Source organism: Leguminivora glycinivorella, chromosome 1 (assembly GCF_023078275.1).
Source record: "Leguminivora glycinivorella isolate SPB_JAAS2020 chromosome 1, LegGlyc_1.1, whole genome shotgun sequence".
Taxonomy (NCBI): Eukaryota; Metazoa; Arthropoda; class Insecta; order Lepidoptera; family Tortricidae; genus Leguminivora; species Leguminivora glycinivorella.
In genome coordinates, this window is record NC_062971.1 from 20215386 (window position 1) to 20238030 (window position 22645).

Genomic DNA, 22645 nt, shown 5'->3' on the forward strand with positions numbered 1-22645 from the left:
TCAAAATCCATGTCCCAAAACCGTAAAATAAGCAATATTGCTTGTAGACAACAAACTTAAAACCATTTGGTCTTGAGAATGAAAATGTTGGTCAACCAAAAAAATCCTAAGTTTGATTAATAAACGTTTGCATACGCATACCCGCTAGGTGGCTAATGCATTTGACCTCCCATCCACGGGTGTTAGCGCTTGAACTATGCTCCTAATACTCACTCACAAATCACCCGCCAAACGTTTCCCATCATCCATCGCGATGTGGTCACGAAAATGAATCATAACAGATGTTACCATAATGTTTGATCACCATTTCTCAGCTACGCGGAAGTTAGTAATGTCAATGCTGTTTAAAAGAAGCAATGAATGATGTACATCTGTAGCAATATTTGATTGAGTGTATTATTAGTAAGGGAAAGAGTGTGATGTATAGACATGCGTCAGCCATCAAATCACCATAACTATAAACACTAGTTTCGCAATTAACAGACTATATTTGAATAAATTTACGTCAATTTTCAATAGTAACACCATTAATCTAATTATCAAATGGATTATTATGTGAATACATCACATGATACAGTGCCAATAAAATAAAGAACGTTTTGAAATGATGAATCAAAATAATATGAAAGTTAGTAATAGGAATTTTGTTAATGCTAATTTGGTTTTTATGAAATGTAATGTGTTTTTCTGACAGATGACGAGATAAGATATATTTTTACCATTAAATGTTAAAACATGTCGTTTTAGGGTTACGGGTTTTATTTGAGTACGGACTTTTAATGTATTCATATTAAGAAGGCACAATCAAATGGGTGCAATACTTGTCACTGAGTGACCTGTTTTTATAACCTTCTTATTTAGTCAGGTAATATTTTTAGTTTCAAGTGGCTTAAGCCTGCCAAAGAGGTGCCTATTAAATGTGTGCACATTAAAGCACGAAATGGATTTCAAAATACTTAGAGAAGAAAGATACGGGTGTATTTTAAACAAAACATATATTAAGGATAGTGAACCTGTCAACGTAAAATAAAAATGGTGAAATTATTAATGATAAGTATCAGCAATAAAATCTAAAAGGTGAATTAAAACCAGAGGACCAGTAGCAAAACCACTCGACAACCATAAAAATTGTCACTCGCGACAAAATTGATCTGATTAAAGAATACTAGATGTACGAACTCATGCCAGTTTCCCATGACATTATTATATTTATGGTGTGAACCAGATCTACGGAAGTCCAGGGTCTTTCTAAACGTATTAGCATATATTACTGAATCGTAATTTATTGGTCCAGTTTTGCACTATGTATTTTTTTTGTGATGCCGTCAAAACATTGGGTAGGACCCATATGTCTTGTGGTATAGGTTGATGACCTAAAAATTGCTTCCGCTGACTGTGAGAACTAACATTGCTTTTATTCTTTTAGTCCAATGTCCGCACTATAACTATTGTATATACATCATTAATTCATTATCATTATGAACGTCATTATCTCTAAATAGTCATCTTTCGAACTTACCTATTTATAAATAAATAAAATAAATAAATATGTCACAGGACATTCTTACACAGATTGATTGAGGCCCACGGTAAGCTCAAGAAAACTTGTGTTGTGGGTACTCAGACAACGATGTATAATATATAAATACTTATATATTGTACATAGAAAACATCCATGACTCAGGAACAAATATCTGTGCTCATCACACAAATAAATGCCCTTACCGGGATTCGAACCCGGGACCGCGGCGTAGCAGGCAGGGTAACTACCGACTGCGCCAAACCGGTCGTCAAACAAACTATATGTATATACTTACTTACCTATACGTTGTATATTATGTTCAATGCATCTATCTATGGACCAAAGCTGAAATTTGAGCAGACCGTAACTAAAGTCGTCACGGTCAACTTCGCGACGCTTTCTCATTCCCATTCCCATCTCTCGTGTGACATGCCTCTAACGACGCGCTTTAGTGATTAGAGAAAATTAATGTAACTACACAGTAGGTACATGAAGGTTTACTCAAGGTAGACGTAGTTCAATCCCAGCCCTTTTCATGGATCTGAGAATTAAGGGTCTTCTTTGTGCTGATGGGAGCGAGCGGCTTCTAAAATCAGTGCAATTAAAGCAACTGCATTGGAGGTAATAACAATGAATAAAAATATAGGTGATTTATCAAAACTATCTTCCTAGAGTTTCTTTAAATTGCCAAGTTCTAATAAAAACAAAAAAAAATGTTACGGCCAAAATCTAAAGGGGAAACTGGCGAGATACTTTTGTTGGAGTAATTAAAATTTTCTAGTTGGTTAAAAAAACGTATGTTTTTATAATGAAAGAAGGTATTGCACTTATAAAACCACTCTGCCATTATTATTTTTTTTCTTAAATATGTAAGCTCAAAAAACTTGTTCATTCATAGCCAGGCGCCATTATTTCCCTAAAAAAACTTTCGTCCCATTCACAACCTCATATTATAACGCATTAGCGCAACCTTTTTTGAGTTACCGCATGTCAATTTATATCCTTTTGAAACAGGTAAGAAAAAAAAAACAAATTTGCACTAACGCATAATGTTCCTTTTTCTACTCCCGAACTGTTATTCGTCATTTACAGGGTCGTGCACAGATCTTTAAAACCCTACATAAAGGTCTATTCCCCAAAGCCAGCGTCCGCCGGCTTTCCGCGCATGCGCGCAGTATCGAAAAAACTGAAAACGCATTGTTTGGCTCTGTAACCATGGCAACGCCTTATAACGACACTGCGGGCGTGCGCGGGAAGGCTTTGCGCAGCCGAGCTGACAGTGCAAACCTTTGAGTCAAAATACAGGAAACAGAATGAATTTCACGAAATTTATTTAAGAAAACTATTAAAAACTAAGTGCATGGTCGTAGAAAAAGTATTGTATGCAACGGTGTTTAACTGAGTCAAAAAATACTCGTGGCGTCTCAATAACAATTTTCGGCTTCGCCTCAAATTGTTACTCACGCCACTCGTCTTTTTTGACCTCCTTTAAACGCCTGTTGCATAAAATACTATTTTATAGCTTTATTGTAATTTTGCTAACGATGTGTGTTATTTGGATGTTTCCGGTATTTTTTAGCATTTTGTATGGGAATCGATGTTTACAGGGTTTTAGTGGATTTTAACGGAATTTATCCCTTATGGTACATTGTCAAGAATGATTAACGGGACAGGACGGTTTTTTAATGTTATAACTTTATAATTATATTATACTAGCTTTATAAGGCTTCGCTCGCGTTAAATTCGAAAATTGCGGAATGTTCCATACAAACTTCCAACCCCTATTTTAGGGAAATGGGGGGTTAGAAAGAGACAAAAAGTAGCCTATATCACTCTCCATCCCTTCAGTTATTTCTACTTAAAAAATCACGTAAATTCATTAATCCGTGTTGCTGTGAAAGACGGACAAACAAACAGACACACACACTTTCCCATTTATAATATTTGTATTAGTATGGATTGTTATCGACGTCGTTTTCATTGTCTCTTTTATTAATTGTTATTCTCAGAAAAAAAATCACATCAAAAATCATACAAAGTACATGACATGTACTCTGTACCTATTATAAAAACCTACCTTTGATATTATTATGAAGTTTTTCATTTATTTTATTTATGTATGATATCTAGGTATTTCAATTTATAAGCTTAATAAGAGTCGTATTAATATTTAAATAAAATATAATAGGGTGATATATTACAGGGTTATCTTGCAAATGAGACACAATGATACGTAAAGAGTGAGATATTTTATGTCCTAAGTACTCGATTTAATGCAGTGAAGTTGAAAAGAACAAAAATCAACACCAATGATATTTTAGGAATGTTAATTGCTAAATCTTAAAATGAGTACTACATTATAGAAATGTGTTACAAAAGCAAGAATCTTATACCTGAAACATTCAAGCCAGGTTATTTTATTGCCATATGACAGTTGTTAGCATAATTCTTAGTCTGAAATTAAGTAATGAGAAAACAAATGCATCTACAAGCAAACCAATAATTCATATAAATCCTAAACTAAGACAACTAGACCCTTATTGACTTGTCAAAATAACCACTAGTCGCATATATTAGTAGTCTAACAATACGTCTAAATTAGAAACATCATAACTTAATCAAGTCCTGTACAAAAGTGGTTTACTTGGACAGAGAAGTAAAACACAAATAAATCTTAACACATAAATCACAATTTCAATAGTGAACAAACAAATTGGTTTTCCTACAAATAATATTTTATGGCAAAGCTTAAGATAAGGCAACGCACATAATTTTGCGGAACTCTAACTAACTGGTCTAACCGGTTGAGATTTGTGTAAGTTTAATTACAACAATGGTTTTAGAACAGACTTATTCAGACAATATGGTTTTCTGTCTTTTTAGTTTATTGTTTTTTGATTAGATTCATTATTTGTTAAAATAGATTATGATATGAGTAAGATATTTATTACTCAAAATGTCAAATCTTAAACAAATACTCTTCTGGACAAATGCTTTAAGGATATCTAGTACACATAATATTTTAGGACTATTGGTCACCGAACTTTTGATGCACGTAGCTTTAGTCATACTATATATTACACTGAGAGAAAATACAACCAGTTTTCATGTTCGTTCAACAAGTTTTTTTGGTTAAAATAGCGCCTACGTGCTCTTTGGTTCAAACAACAAGCTACTTGTCATTTGAATCGGCAATCAATATATTTGAATCAACAAGTCGATTTTATAAAAACAACCTGACACATATTGTTTTAAACATAGGTTTGGCTGATTCAAACGGATAAACCGCAACAAGTCGAACTTGTTAAATTCACAATGCAAATTTCTCTCAGTGTACCTTACGAAGATAACTTCATTTTATCTTAGATGACTTGTAATTTTAAATGATGATCGTGCATGGTATCTTATTAATGCGTATATTTCTATTTCTAAAGCTTAGGTATATAAAAAAGCCTTTACTTGTTCTTAATATTAGTAAGTAGCTAAGCTTAAACTTATTTTACCTTTTAAAAATGTATAACATTCGATAAAATTATGTCTACCTTTGGTCACTCTATCGATCATTTGGAAGAGATTAGAATTTCATTACCATCCATTACGAGCTTTTTATGGTTGCGCTTATAAGCCGTAATATTATGACGAATTAATATGTTAGGTACAATTGATGTCGATTAATAAATATTTAATTTCATGTTTCGCTAATTAAATTTATTTTTTGTGTTTAAGTTTAAGAATTAAAACTTATAAAGCCTTAATAAAGTCGTTTAACAAATACGGAGACAAAAAATAATAATATAGTGGTTCATTACTAAATACTTACGCACACTATCAGAAAGGAAATTCTCCAGGTTTCATTATCAAGTGTTGGGTGAAAACAATTGTGTTAAAAATATTTATATTATAAACTGTCAATAGCTTAACTGACTTAAAGAACTGCCCGGATGCTCAATAATTACGATATCCTTCGCTCTAGGCGCCGAATGGACCCAAAAAGTAGCCGTGGGAATCCAAAGTCACGTTTACTACAAAATTATATGTAAATTTTGAAAACCGGCCACATGCCACATTATAAAAATGCTCTAAACGTTAACATTTTATTACAGATTATTTATAACATAATTTGCCTGGTTTGTCATCACTGCAAAACTACATATGTACCTAAGTACAATTAAAATTAAAATGCAGAGTAAAATGGGTACGACTATAGTTAATACTTTGTAATCCTATGAATAAAGCCTCACAGTTGTACTATTTAGTAGGTTATATTTAACAAATGTGTAATTCGGTAATTGTTTTAATAAACAATAGATACTTATATCACAATTGCATTGAATAGGTACCCTAAGGAACACCTCATGTAATTAGGGTATTATTTACAATAATGGTAACTCGTGCATTTGTTATCGTTCATCGATGTTGAATTTGATGAACCACTGATCCGATACAAATTGTAAATCATAGTTAATTAACTTTAACAAGCAATAAAAATATTGTAACGAATTATTGTTTTTTTTTAATACATTGTGGGTAAATTTTTTAGCGTAATTAAGTCATTTTGAAATGTTTTTTTTTTCGTAGACGTACGTTTACGAAAGAAATTATGAATGAATTCAATGATAAATTCGCCATGCACTTTTGCAGCTGATAGTACATAAAATCAATAATATTATAACGCTTTTTGATCCATACGATTTTCTTATACTCGTACATTTATGTGGCTATATGAACTTTATGAACAATAGGTGATTATCGTCCTTCATAGAAAGTCAATGGCGCAGCGTGTGCGCATTGTATTTGCGCGATCTTTCAAAAGATCATGAATCGCCTATCGATTTTTCAATTAAGAACTGAATCCGAATAATACCATCGGTTAACAAGGTACCATCTGTTTCCGATTAATTAAATTTCTTGAAATAAAAACGACGAGTCGCTCAAGTGAAATGTTTAATATGTTTTGTGAGTGAAATAAGTGTGTAATTGATTGAGCCTGTTTCAAATTGATGGTCCGTATAAACGTGTAAGAATAATTTAATTGAATAACATTATAACGATGGCTTATTTTTTTTTATAAGTATAAGGTGTTACTACACGAATCGCGTAAATTAAGCATTATACATTTACATAGGTCGCTATTCGGTGAAGGAAAACATCGTGAGGAAACCGGACTAATTCCAATAAGGCCTAGTTACCGTTCAGGTTGAAGGTCAAATGGCAGTTGCTTTCGTAAAATATAGTGCCTATGCCAAATCTTGGGATTAGTTGTCAAAGCGGACCCCAGGCTCTAATGAGCCGTGGCAAATGCCAGGACAACGCAAGGGGGATGATGATGATGATGATGACATTTACACATAGGTTTACATGTTGCTATAGTACTCGTATCATTTTTCCCCTTTATTTTTATTAACCGTCGCCTCATACTCCTCAAATCTGAAAGGCATACATATGGTGATTTTTGAGTTAATAAAGGAACAGCATGCATTTAGGTACGGAACAGTGACATTTGGTGCAGTGGAACTGCTGATGATGGCCAGAACGGAACTCTTCAAATCTGAACGGCACGCTTATAGTGACTTGGGTATTTTTATACGAACAGCATGCACTTTCGTACAGAACAGTGACATTTGGTGCAGTGGAATTTCTGATGATGGTCAGAACCGAACTCCTCAAATCTGAACGGCACGCTTATAGTGACTTTGGTATTTTTATAAGAACAGCATGCACTTTCGTCCAGAACAGTGACATTTGGTGCAGTGGAACTGCTGATGATGGCCAGAACCAAACTCCTCAAATCTGAACAGCACGCTTATAGTGACTTTGCCATTTTTATAAGAACAGCATGCACTTTCGTCCAGAACAGTGACATTTGGTGCAGTGGAATTTCTGATGATGGTCAGAACCGAACTCCTCAAATCTGAACGGCACGCTTATAGTGACTTTGGTATTTTTATAAGAACATCATGCACTTTCGTTCAGAACAGTGACATTTGGTGCAGTGGAACTGCTGATGATGGCCAGAACCAAACTCCTCAAATCTGAACGGCACGCTTATAGTGACTTTGCCATTTTTATAAGAACAGCATGCACTTTCATCCAGAACAGTGACATTTGGTGCAGTGGAATTTCTGATGATGGTCAGAACCGAACTCCTCAAATCTGAACGGCATACTTATAGTGACTTTGGTATTTTTATAAGAACAGCATGCACTTTCGTCCAGAACAGTGACATTTGGTGCAGTGGAACTGCTGATGATGGCCAGAACCAAACTCCTCAAACCTGAACGGCACACTCATAGTGACTTTGGTATTTTTGTAAGAAAAGCATGCATTTAAGTTCAGAACAGTGACATTTATTTAGTTATGTTTGTTAAGCATATGTTTTGAAGTCAAAGTTTGTCAAGCTTCGATTTCTTATAATATAATCGGATTCATGAGGAATTGAGGAAACTCCTCAAACCTTAACGTTATACGTATATTCATTTGTGTTTCCATCTAATAATTAAAGCATTAAAAGCAGTTTTAAAAAATACTTACACATTTCTACATAATCCAACATTCGCAAGTAGCTTTCACCAGAACCCGAAAGGCGACGGTTTTTTTTTTCTTAAAAATTATTTTAAAATTACTAAGGCTTATCGAGTCAGTATGCTCTAGAACAGTCGGACAGACGCCATCAAATATGCTGTCAAAGCTCGGAACACGCCTCAAGTTTTAAATTGAAACTACTAAATTTGCACTACAGATAGAATTATAAGACCAACCGCCATCGGTTCTTCAATCTATTCGTAAGAGCCATATTAAAAAAAACATACTTATTTTTTTATGAATTTTTAATCATGGTCTAAAAAAACACTTTTATCAAAATAGGATTTTAGTGAAGGGTGTTACATACATGAAATCAACATGTTTCGATTAACCTTTGACTTTTCCAAAAATTAAAGAGATATTTTAAATGAATTAAAACAAAAAGTTATGACCAAAAGACTAGTTAACTCCCTAAAATAGCTTAACTTGAATGCCAAATATCGCAGAAACTATGAGCTGCGAAGTAATTATGAGATACTATTTTATTTAAAGACGATGATGTAAATATGGTAGCCTTTAGAAATTATCATAATGTCAATGGATTCAAATCGAAGGTCATTGGCGCAGGGAACGCCCTTAAAGTACGTGTTCCAATATTTGTGAGAGCTTTGGCAGCTTCGATATATCTGATGGCGACAATACTTCTGCATCAGATTCTTATAAGGTGGCAATGTGAATAATTGAATATGACGTGATAATATTATGCAATATCTAGCTACTGCTCAATAAACTCAGGTCTTATATTTCTGCAAATAAACAAGCAAAGATATTGGCTCAATCGTAAACTCGGGTATGGAATCGAATAACGGGCCACAGAGTTTATGCCCTTGGACTATTTATAACAGATGCCTTATACACTTCTAATAACCATTTCAAATATTGAATATCGTTCTTAAATGATTCTGTGAAATATATGAGAAATTGAACTTTAGAATGCACTTCTGGGTCAGAAACTTTTTTAATTGTGAACATGTTATCATTAAAATGAATCGAATTTTCCATAGAACCATAGTTTAAATTGATCATTTAAATAGCGTAATGGAAAATAGTTACATTTATATTGTTTAAATTTGTAGTTGTACCTAACGTGTGGATGCACTAGAAGTAGTGTCATTGTACATCTCATTTATTTGTGCGCATAAGATGCATTGTAAGTCGAATTTCACTACCTAAAATATTAGGACACGTGCTACACTAAATAATAATATAGTACGAAACCCGTAACTTATGGGTCTGCTTCGAAGCGACGATTGGTTATTCAAATCTTTTGTCCTCCGGCTAGGTGAAACTAAAGTCGGTCCGCAGTAAGCGCTATGAACCATATTATAATGATAACTACAAATAACGTTTAATTTCTTCATAAGCATCATAATAAGAATTATGTGATACTAATATGTACGGCATGACAACAACTGAGAACAAATGCACAAATCTACCTCTGAAATTTAGAATGGTGAGAATTTAAATTCTGAAGAATATTTTATAAATAGGTATAGAAATTCACCATTAGTAGTTATCTATTGTGTAAGAGTTAGAGTAATCCAATTCCATATTTGTAATGAAGACCCGAAGCATAATATAATAATTGACTAAGTTTGCTCGTCACGGTTCATCACACTCAAGCTACATAACTGCACTGTGCTTAGCTCTCCTTTGCTTTGATTCGATGGTTACTTCTTACATGACTCCCATCGCATGAATATTAAGTACTGGCCACTTGCACCGCTTCTGGGTCTTTTTCGCATAACGCTTTCCATTTTGAAAGCATTCGCCATAAACTAGTAATGATGTGTTTTGTATTATGTTAATATTGACTTGTTTATAGTGCAAGTTTATATGCGCTGCGACATTGTTGGTTGTTAAAATAAATATTGTTTACTGGCAACAAAGTTGTTTACTTGTGAACAAAAAGTGAGACCTTAGATGGAAGCAGTTCGTTGCTCAGTTTTTTTTTTTCAGGTATTGTTCGCGCGTCTTCGTTACTGATGAAGTGGTTGATGGCATTTTAGTGATAGTTTTTATTTACTTCTGTTTTTTGATCAATACTTCTGTCATTGAAGTCTATTGAAGTATTCTTTTCATGCGCTAATAATTTAAATAGCTGCGAATAAGGTACCCGTGGAACGCCACACATTAATATACTTAAGTTTTATAAACATGCAGGTTGTATCCAAACAAAAATATTCATATACATTTTCAAATAAATCACTTTTGAGCGTTTCGTGATTCATCAATTAAACGGTTGCGGGCAATTACTGGGAAGATTATGAATGATTTTAATTATAGACCGATAAGAAATTTAAATGAGAATATGTTACAAGGTATATTTGTATTAGTTAAGTGCGATGCGAGGTTGCGTGAGAGTTAGAGGCTACGATATGTAATGGGTATGTAAAGTAATAGTATCTCAAAGATTCGTCACCTATAAGAGGAACTTTAGAATTATGACGTGGAAAGAGTCTATATGTAAATTAAGTTATGGTCATAAGTTAAGATATTATTCCCTATGGTTTGTAGTTACCAATGGAAAATTAAATCTGAATGAGTGATAGTTTGACTGAGATGAAGAAATTTTACATTCACTTGTCATAATTACGTAGTAACTAATTTAATACTTATATAGAGAAAAACACCACTAACATAAAATAATAAATAATATTAAAAGCAATTCTTAACATTCAACAAAGCCAAGTCTTACGAGTACCTCTTAATTACTGGTATAGTAACAATTTTAAGGAAATAACTACAACTCGCATAACTACTCGTGATAAAAAGACAAAAGGCGGCAAACGTGCGAACTCTCCATAATTTTTCTGTATGGGCGAGAATAAAGCTATTATGTAGGAACGTTGACATGCGCTTAGTCTTTGAACTCAGACAATCTAGATCAAGATGACATGTTGGCTTAAAATTGTTGGGGTGGCGGTGATATCAAATTAATTTGTACTTGTGTTATCTGTTTGTCATGCAGGATGTTTATTTACCTGCAATAACATTCGCAATTACGAAAATGGGGGTTAGCTCCATACAAAAAGTTGTTGAATGTGACCTCTATACTCACCCCAAATGATTACGGATATAAGCAGCCAGTATTGTTTATTTGGATAAAGTGCCTTTTATGATTTTTAGTAGCTTTACAGTGGCAAGGCAAAACAAAAAAATCATCGATACAGCTAATTTGAGACAGTTGAACACCCTTTGCTATAACCAACTGTAACTCAACAAGTCTTTAAGAATAATCAGATTAATATTTTTAGTTTTTGTGTTTGACACACTGCATAAGTCATGTGTGCATAATATTCCGGACCGATACGACCTTCAAATCTTCAAGAAAAGAGCGTACACCCATCTTAAAGGCCGGCAACGCACCTCCAACACCTCTGGTGTTTCGGGTGTCCATGGGCGGCGGTGATCGCTTACCATCAGGCGACCTGTCTGCTCGTTTGCCTCCTATCCCATAAAAAAAATATAATAATTATATATTGTATAGAACGTATCAAACAATCAGAAAAACTCTAATCCCTTTGAAAAATAAAAATTCTTAGCAAATAGTTTGCGCAAAAGTGCACTTCATACGCCCCGCGTAATTAATTAACCTGAATAGCTTCCGACACGTCAACAATATGGCTATAAAAACTCTTTCCATACAAGTTCACTGTCCAATACAATTGAGGAAAAACCTCATGTGACGCAATCCATGCAACAGGTGAAACACCTAATTATCTCATAGTGAAGAATGAACTTTCGCTTTTGTGTTAAAACAATGAGATTTGCACTCTCTACTGTGGCAACTTATATGTTTTTACACTTATTATGCGTAGGTTAGCTTTGATAATTTTAGTATGGTGCAATTCTTTGTCGAAAAACTTTTCGGCAAAGGCGGAAGTAATATTTCAGCAATTCCTGTCAATTTTGTACAATGCCACGTCAGCAAATTTTAATTGATCCTATTTTGTTACCAACATTTAGTAATATAATTCGACTTTCGTAAGATATATACAGGATAATTGTTATAATTAAGAAAATATAGATACTAGAGGACCTTAATGACGAAATAAAACTTAATAAAATCTCAATTCATCAACAAAATTTTGGTAACAAAATAGGAATTAATAAAAACAAATTTAACTTTTCCCTTAATGTTTGTACAAAGTTGACGGGAATTGCTGGTTTAAGGTTATGTTATTTAAATTAATCAAATAATCGTGATGTTTAACAAGACAATACTTTATTAAGTACATGTAAAAACGAAATTATTGATAATAAATTGTATTTTGTGCCCAACTAACTACTAACTTATGGTAAATTTATTTAAACTTTATTATTGAAAAACTGTGTGTGTGTGTGTGTGCTAATGGTTAGCTTAATGTCAAAAAGCATTGTCCACTATTCAACCACAGAAGCCCATACAGAGATACAAACAACTAGTGCAGATAGAAAACAAAATGTGAAAAACTTAATCACTCCTAATCTCATAGTAATAAATGAAATAGACCAATTATTATATTTCAACACTGGTAATACATTTCGGTCCAATAAAGAAGAAATTATAAATGGCTGTTGTCAAAATATTCAGTACAATAGTAATTAGCTTCTTGTGAGGAACAAAGTGGTGGTTGTGAAGAGTAGCGCGTGCGGCGTGCGGCTGAATAAAATGCGATTCTTGATTGTTTGGCTCGATTTTAGAAGAATTGGAACGTATTCTTAAACAGCAATCGTCTAGTCCAGTTTAAAGTCAGGTGAGTATACTATATTTGTATTGCGTATTATGTTTTTATTAGCAATTTATTTGACCCCATCATCATTATCATTCGCCCTTATCCCATTCATTTTATTTCAACATAGGCACCTTTAGCTTTACCTTATCGTGGTAAAAATTATTTTATCTTTTTGTATTTCCGGTACAATGACAATTAACTGTTTAGTAATCAATTACCAAATTCATCGCAACTACGAAATCTATTTACTAAACTTGTTAACAGGTCGAAACAAATCTTAAGGGCCCGTTTACTCGGCGCGCGGCATCGATGCGATTTTAGTTACATTGCGGACTGTTGAGGTTAATTAATCCATTCGGCCGGTCGCTCAAATGCCGTTTTGTAATGAAACGCACGCGAGATCTCGCACCGTCTAAGTCAGCCTTTAAAAAACACTAATAAAACAACAGCAGCCTAAAAAATGCATCTACCTCAAAGTTCTGTGATGCAAGTTTGTGGCGTGAGCTTATTTAGAAAATCAACGGCCGCGAAAGCACAATCATGCGGTTGCTTATGATCTGGTTTTTGTCCGTCCGTCCGTTTTAAACTCATCTCGTTGTAACCGAGGACGGACGTGAGGAGGCGACCACAGACAAGAGATAAATGGAGTTGGCTTCTCCTAGTACCTACACCCTTCACCCAGTACCAGTAGTACTGACATGAAGCTCCTAAAGCTCCTACTGCAATCTCAAATGGGTTGGCTGATTTTAAACAAGTCAAATGTAACATTTTTATAAACCTAATTGAGTATCCCATTGCTGGGCAAAGGCTTTCCCTCGTTTCTTATACTTACTTACTTAATATTTTATTCGTACTTTGTGACAAAATATAATAATTTATAAAAAAATAATGCTGTTTAATTAATTCCCAGATAAGCAGTAGATAATTTACCTTGATTTCATAGTGATGTCACAGTTTCGTTTTCTGTAAACCCTTAATTTGCCAAGAGTGGCACTGAAACATTAGTTTCAAGTACTCTGCCTACCCCTTCATGGGATACAGGCGTGATTGTATGTATGTATGTATGTTCATAGTGATTCCTTTCATATAACAATTTACGCAATAGGTAAATATAACTTCTGGTTTGATTATGTTTGATTATATTTGATTATGTATATTATTTTTCGTTTGATTATGGCAGTAAATACTCGTTAAATAAAATTTATTATTTATTTATTTATTTATTTAAACTTTATTGCACAATCCAAAAAAAAGTACCAATGGCGGACTTAATGCTAGCAGGTATTCTCTACCAGTCAGCCATGGGCTAAAACCGAGAGATCGTGTTGGTGCAGTGCAGGGTCATAAAACGAATTTAACTCACAGGAAGAACAATCAATTCAAAATCATCACATTACCATCGTGCACATCATCATCATCATCATCATCATTCCCTTGCCCTTTTCCCATTATTTGGGGTCGGCGCAGCAGATCATCTTCCTCCATTTCTCTCTATCAGCCGTCATTTCCATACTAATACCTTTCACTCTCATATCGTTGTTCACACATTCCATCCATCTTTTCTTAGGCCTTCCACTACCATTGTATCCATCCAATTTCATATTTACCACTCGTTTTATAACATTGCTTTCATCCCTCCGCATTACATGCCCATACCATGCTAATCTACTTCCTCTCAATTTCTCTGTCACTGGCGCTACTTTCAGGCTTCCTCTTATATACTCATTCTGAATCCTATCCAGTGCACATCTTTTTATATTTAATTTTTTTATTTCTTCTCCAACGTTTTCAAGACCGCACTCACGTTTTCAAAACCATTGTGGTTTCCTATAACTTTTCTGTTTGTATTCATTTGAACGGGTATAACGAGCAAGCCAAATAACATAGGAAAGGAGTCATTACTTTCAAATAACGATGTTTACTGACGCCCTAAGTACGGATTATCTGTAATGAATGGGAAAGTTGAAGACATTTTATCTTCAAAGCTACTGGATTGTTTCGTTAAAATTTTTGTTTAATACTGATTATTTGAGAATAGTGCGTAATGTAGAAAAGTGTCTATAATAACTTAGTATAATTAATTACTTTAATTACTTCTACAATGATAAAGTTTGTAAATGAAAACAAATACTGTTGAGACACAACTTACAATAAAAATCTGGTTCAATTTTATAGGGCGCACAATTCACAAACTATACGCGGGTACATCAGTACAATCTGTACCTAATCAAGATTTCCACATAACCTTCGTTTGTACCTATTCATGAATTTGTCAATACAAGTAATTGAAATAATTGACTTACCTGCTTCCTGTCCATAAACCACGATCCTCATTATATAATTACCTGTTGTAACCTCGTACCTTGTAAACTGGCCGTCACGGGTAGTTGCGCTATATGTCTCAACGATCAGTAGTTCTTTGAAGTTGGTTCATTTGTTACGTTCTTTTGAAACAGTGCGATAATTAGCGTTACTCATAACTCTCATAAGCACCTTTGCAAAAAATAAAGAACCATGTGTACTGTATGATTTTTGCAGTAGGTACATACAGGCGCTAAATGAGCATCATTAGATCAGAAGTCTCAAACGCAACTACCTATGTCAAAAATATTAATGGCCATAGGTACCTGTAAAACGTTGTACGATACATGTACGATAGTTAAAATATTCTCTTGTGTCACATCATGGCTTATTTTTCGCAATTGTATCTTAATTAAATATTCGAGAAGGTATATTTATTTAAATTTAAACGGTAAGGACAGCTTTGTTGCTATCACTTATTTGTAATAAATAAACCAATTTAATAAAAAAAACGATAATATTATGTTTAGCAGTACAAAAGCTAACCGAAACGATACAATCATGGGAAAGCATATAACAATGAGTTAAATATGTATATGTTTTTGTACAGTAACTTGTTATCTAGAAAAGATACAGATGCTTATTGTTGATAGCTTATCTAGAAGGTAGACATATTATATAATATAATAATTTCCAGTTTCACTAGTATATAAACAGGATCCCTACCTACATAAGTACGTTATGATATACCTATTATATCATGCATATTGAGACACAATGCTATCATACCTAAATAAAGAGCCTGAAAACTGAACCTGAAAACATTTTTTATCTAAAAAGTAAGTGTGTACTATTCATTACTGTCGAAACGGTTGAAAGAGCTAGCAGCCAGAAATTGACTAAAATGTAGTAACATTTTAACAGATCCATCACACGTTTTAGACAAAACTGTGTCAGAAATCAATAAAGCATTTGAAATAATATGTCTCAGTTCCTTATTTATCAAGGACGCCCATATTCATTAAACAACATGACAAAAAATAATGGTAATTTTGGACCAATTTTGAATAATTTATTCTAATTGTGATAATCATAATTACTGCCATTTAATATGTGATCCAAATCGTTTTTTTATATCTGATAAGAATGTTTTCTGGTTTTAATGTCCAAATAGAAGTCTCACAAATGTCATAATTATTAGGTAAGTAACAAAGTAGTAGTAGATTGTATATTCAGTATTGTTTGAAGGTAAAAAAAATATAAGTGTACAGTGAGGTGCAAAATTGTATGGAGAAATTATGGATGAATCCATTGATAAATTCGCCATGCACTTTTGCAGCTGATAGTCCAAATAGCTATTTATGGAGTTAGCTGTAACTATGTTGTACTTATGTGAGCTGTAACTATGTGATAATTATTCCCTAGTGGATCTGTTGATCTAGACTTAAATTAAATATGTATGTGAGCAGTTTGATATTAAACCGTTTGAAGATTGGACGAAATTAGCTAAGACCAAGAAAGTAATTGACAATTTTATCGTTTTTCACAAATTATGGAAGTAGGTACTTACCGGCAAATGCATGTGATTAGAGTTTGCATTATCCGGCGGATTTTTAATATTCGAATAATTCGGATAATACAATTTTTATTATTCGAATATTCGAATAATTCGGATAATTTCGGATAATTTATTAAATGGAACAAAATTAATGTTACAGGTGCGTATAAGCGTGGAATTGATAACGGCTGAGATAGATGAGCGCCATAATGCGAAATTTACCTACATTTTTATTTATTTTTTGCATAAATCAGCAAACTGTAGAAATTAAAACACACCTTGCTCTCTATCTTTAGTTCTATGATTAGAATCTTGCAATCAGATGGTGAGCTGTCGATATAAGACAGTTAGTAGTAGTGATTAGTTAGGTGTTAGATATAACGAGAAGTTTTTCTTACAACACCTTTACCTTGAAAATGGATGGTAGAGAGGATGGCTTGTGTAGAGTGGAACGTTAGACAACATCATTGGATATGATGATGGTTATAGGCGATACAGCGTTGTCATATTATCCGTTCCGATATCGGATATAGGAAGGATGTCAAAGGCAAAAATCAAAGATGGCGCCTTGAATGATTTCGAGAATGTATAGGAGTCGGTCCTTCGCTCGATCGGATCGGATACTCATCTTAAATCTGCGGGGCCCTTCCGGATACACTTCGACCCATCGGGATCTTTTGTGCAATTACCCCTTAGATCTTAAGATCCTTCAGCTATTCAGGAGCTTCTCGACCATCTCCACGTATCGGATGATGAGGCTCATGGGTAGCTCTCTGATGTCCTTTGGTACTAGGTAGCCTGCTCCAAAGTTCTTCATTCTTTGTCTGGCGAGGGCGTGACATTCACACATTAGATGTCTGACGGTCTCTTCCTCTTCGCCGCACATGCGACAATCTGTGTAGTCAGCGTGTCCCATCTTGGCCAACATTCCTTTGATCCCGTAATGGCCTGTGAACACCCCCGTTATAATTTGGAGTTGTCTTTTGCCTAGCTTTCCTAGCTTTTTGCTCCATCCAGATTCTACCCTCCGCATAAAGAGCTTTGAATGCTTCAGACCTACCAGGGCATCCCACTCTTTTTGGTGATTAGCCTTTGTATGGTCCTTCATAGCCGTTTTAATGGTTCCTTGTGACGTTGTCTTCAGACCTGGCCTTGGCAAGTTCATCAGCATTTTCATTGCCAATGAAGCCTTCGTGCCCCGGTATCCATACCAGTCGCACCTTGTTTTGCCTTCCAAGCTTGTTAAGAGCTTGGATGCCGTTTAATACCAGTCAAGAGTCACCTCTGGGTGATGTGAAGGCTTTGAGTGCCGCCTGACTGTCGCTGAGTATATAGATATTCTTTCCTTGGGTTTGTCTAACTATATTCTTATGTACAAAGGTAATTATTGCATATGTCTCGGCTTAAAAGACAGTGGCATAATTGCCCATGCTGATACTACCACAGTAGTCACTAGTCATTTGCACAAATGCCTACGCCCGTACCAGATGCCATCTTGGACCGGATCGGATACTTAATATAAAAAGTTGAAAACTCTTTTCGTAATAGGCTCTAAACAAAAGCGTCCTGGTTAGGGTCTTAGAATAGTCGGTTAGGGTCTTAGTTCAAAACAGAATAACCAAAAAAAGAGAAGACCAATTAGTCGAAGACACTTCCTATCCAGGTGTGGATCATTTTAGACCTTAGTTGCACAGTGGCTGGTACCAAAGTACCAATGGAAGGGGAGAGGTGATAAATAAGTAAGTACGTAACAAATTCTTTATTGTACCACCAACATAAAATATACAAGACATAAAATTTAAAAAAATGAAGAAGGAGGAGGTACAAAGGCGAACTTATTTAAATATTCAAATCCAAAACGCCTCAAATTGCTCGGCAGCGATTTGATGGGTTTTAGTTTCCAAGCTGATCAGTAGATCGACTAAGATTTCAAAGTATAAGTAGTAATTAGACCGTTTTTTGTGTATGAATGTAACTAAGGACTTAAAAGGAAAATACCTTATATTTCTTAGTGAAGTGGAGGGAATTCTGGCGTACTAAATTGCCATGGAACTGATAACAGCTAAATTCGGAGTGAGGCGCTAAATTTCAATTTCAAAAAAACAAGGGACCAAGGGAAGGGAAGTTGAAGATAAATAGGTGTTAACTTGTTAGCAATAACATTGTCCGTATTAAGAATTGATCGAAATTGGTTTCAGTGACGTCTATCTATTAAATATATTACTTATAAATAAAAAATAATGTTTATAGAAATTATCCGTTTATCCGGATAATTTCACTTGGATTATTCGAATATTTTCGGATAAAAATATTGGCGGATATTCGAATAATTCGGATATTCGAATATCCGGATTGCAAACCCTACATGTGATACACAGATCACACATTAAACTAATTTATCTTAAATAGTTCTGGAATTATATGTTTTGTTTTTGAATTTGGAACCTTTTGTTATTGAAAAACAGTTCGAAATACATTTTGGAATATGTGCAAAAAATTATACACGAGGAATCAGAAAGTAAAGTATATCTATTGTTTATTTAATACGTTGCAATCAAAACATTACCACAGACATTGGTAATAAATATTAATTAGTTACTCACGTCGTGATCTGGAACGTAGGAATACACGTGAAGCTTGTCAATTCGTATTGTTCCTTGAAAAGGGTACAGAAGGGATCCCCTCGGTAGCTCTTGAGATGTCCATACGTTTACTGATGCCTCCCTTCCTCTGGCGCCACCAGGCCTTAGAGCCAAACTCAGTTCTTGGGGTATTAACACCAAAGTCTCCATCTTTTGCACACACTTTCAGTCAAAAATAATTAATTAAGATTAAATTTGTCCTCCCACAGTCATGCCACAAATGAATAATCCCCGAGAATGTGACTGAACTCGTCCATCACAGTTAATGAGTATAAATAATTTATTACAAGAAAAAAGGGACGTCTCTCCGATTATCAGTCGCTGATGTCGCCGACAAAATATCGGTTGGATGCGTGATCGATCGGTCAGTGAAACGTCAGTGTAAATTAATCACTGCATATACTCATATGAGTCAGGCACGGTTGTTCTCAAAGTTAAAGTAAACGAAAAAATTTGGTGGTCATTTTTATCAAAGTTCGTTCAACCCGTCACAATATTGTCCGTTTAGGGTACAATATCAGCACAGTACGGTAGTACCGGTAAGCGCACACGCAAGATGCGCGCGCCGTCTCTGAACGCAGACTGAAGGAAGCGCTAACATTGACCTTAGTAGCGGCCGTGATCGCGTTTACAGTTCATTTTTTGCTCGATAAAAAGGAGAGGAGTAAAGCCCTGCAAGAGTTTGCCGCAGTAATTTTCGAAATATCGGTCTTAAGTCGCTGGCTTAAGTTTGATATCAGACGTATGAGTATGTTTGTAAGATGTAGTAAGGTGCGCTCCCCTCCAAAGGCGGCACCTGCCAGGTTCGTGCGCCGCCCGTCAGAGCGGTGTAGAGCCTCGCTCGGCGCACGCGCACCTACCTGCTATAGAGCTTTTTTCGGTGTCTTACGACAGGTGTTTTTTTAACGATCCTTTTTTAATTAGGTGGTTTATTGACGTAAGGTGTTCTATTCTTACGTATTGCGCAATAATAAAATAACGACACATACCTACTCGATGAGGAGTTTGACGTACCTAACATTTATGTATTTTATTTTCGGTTTAAAAAATAATATCTAGTTACCATTATGTAATGAACTGTAGAATAATGAATTTAATAATGAATTTCAGTCTCATAATTTATACGTATAAATTCGCAGTTTTATTATGATTACAACCGCACATACCAGTTCTGACCTGGGTACCAACTTTGTTATACGTAAATAAGTATAATCTGTTTGGGGATGTGATTCGTAATGAATGTTAATTATTTATTGTTTTATTATTTCTAAACAATGCTAATAAATACCAAGTTTCCATTGACTAGGTACAGTCATGATATGACATGATAAAGTGGATGAAACAACGCACCCAAAAGTGTCTGACATCCTGAATAACTTTTCTAAATATAGATTTTTTTTTATTGTGCAATAAAGTTTAAAATAAATCTGTACAATCCGAGGGCAGAAATATCAACGTTTAATAATTTACAATTGTGTAGATACACTTTTTTGTTTAACGGTTACAGAATGATAATTACTTTGGAAGCGTTATTTGATCCAGTACTTTTCATGCTGACTGTACCTTCTGTAAACGATTGTAATTCTTTGCTAATTAGTAATTACTAGTAACTTATTGGCTGCTTTCGGTTTCTTTACCTCCATAGTAAATGCCACTTCTTCACAATCAGTCTTCCATTAGATAAAACACCTGCCCGTCAGACCTTTTTGATCTCTCATTAGCCCCTGCACCAATTTGCACCTAATGCATCTGCACGGTCTCTGTGACTTCTTGACATCAAATTTTTATGATGACTTGATGAGTCGAATTTTCTACAAAAAATTAAACAAATCTAAACACCCATCCACATGCATGAGCGGAAAAGATTCCTACTCATAAAGATTTCTAAACATTGGTTTGTATAAAACTAAAGAACTCATTTACTTCTTATAGTGACTACATAGAGTTCCTTCTCGTTTGTACCAGAGTTAGTACCAATACGTTACAGAGAACGCCAACGACCTGCATGCACCTGCCGTCACCGCAATCCTGCTACGTATGTCACATCTTAAGGGCGTACATATTACACAAGAATATGTTATTCAAATATTATGAGATTCAATATTTTTAGTAATATTAAAAATAATTTATAAAATTAAGTCAAACACACAAAAAAAAGTATAGGTACGTAAAAATAGATGAAATATTGGAACGAACTATTTAGTAAAATAAATAATTACGTATATGTCCCGTCGTAGGCGTATCACACCGAAACCATGTTAGGATCTTCAATCGTGGTCTATGGGAGCTTTCAATGAAATACCATAATAGTCATATTACAGTTTTTACTGGAAAAACTGGTTAAACATCATAGTACATTACGCTTGTTATTTATAGCAAAATCATATTTTTCAGGTTATTGCTAAAAATATTTTGCGTGGATTTTTACGCAAGGGTTTGCCATCACCCACTTCGAGGACTACCAATATAGGTAAATGTCAAATGCTATGTTGTTACATGAAACTGATTAATAATTAAATAAATAAATAAATATTGGGGGACACCTTACACAAATCAACCTAGCCCCTATTACTAACTATATGTCCTGGGGTTCAATCATACGACTTTTATTTTAAAATCGTATGTTTACACCTGGGCATTAAACGATTCTGTTGCATCACAACCGATTACATGCTTATTCAGGTCACTGACGCACGATGCCGTCAACGTTTTGTCACAGTTTATTTACGTTTAATATTACCGATCAGACTTTTTATAACATATGTAATACGTAATTCATTTATTCGTTATACAAAGCTGTAACAATAAAAAACGCGTAACTTAACACAAATAACGGTTAGCTAATATTTTTTCTAGGAGTGTCGAGATTGTAAGTCATAATATTAAACGTTATCTTTCTGAAAATATAAATGAAATTGAGTAGGTAAATTTGTATTATTTTCAACATAATATATTTTTGTCTTATTGTCTACGCCTAGACAAAGATGACAATATAGGACTAATGAGGAATAATAAATTTTACTTTAAAAACTAGCCTTTTTTGGCTACCACAAGTTTTTAGCTGATCGCAGTGACAACGACGTAGACCGTTTTACCCTTAAGTGCATACTGCATAGTGATGTATAAATGCATTATGTATTTTTGACTCTATTGACAGCATGTGTCAAAATTCAAATTTGAATAAATCTTTGTCAAGTTCATTCGTTTAAGGGTTAACTCGATTTTCCTTTTGTATGTACGGATGTTCTTATTTAAAGGTCGCAATTCTTAATGCTGGACCAAAATTTTCTAATCGATCCATGTTGCTTTAAAGGGTTCAAGT

General features: G+C 34.4%; 1 protein-coding gene across 1 annotated transcript in view; it reads right to left on the bottom strand.

Annotated features, from left to right (window-relative positions):
• Positions 1-19879, bottom strand: part of LOC125226116 (zinc finger protein 177-like) — a 77883-nt gene extending 58004 nt beyond the window's left edge. Inside the window, exon 1 of the mRNA XM_048129985.1 lies at positions 19285-19879. Within this exon, the coding sequence (XP_047985942.1) occupies positions 19285-19473 (189 nt within the window). The 5' untranslated portion in view covers positions 19474-19879. The remainder of the gene's footprint in view (positions 1-19284) is intronic.
• Positions 19880-22645: the final 2766 nt, after the last annotated feature.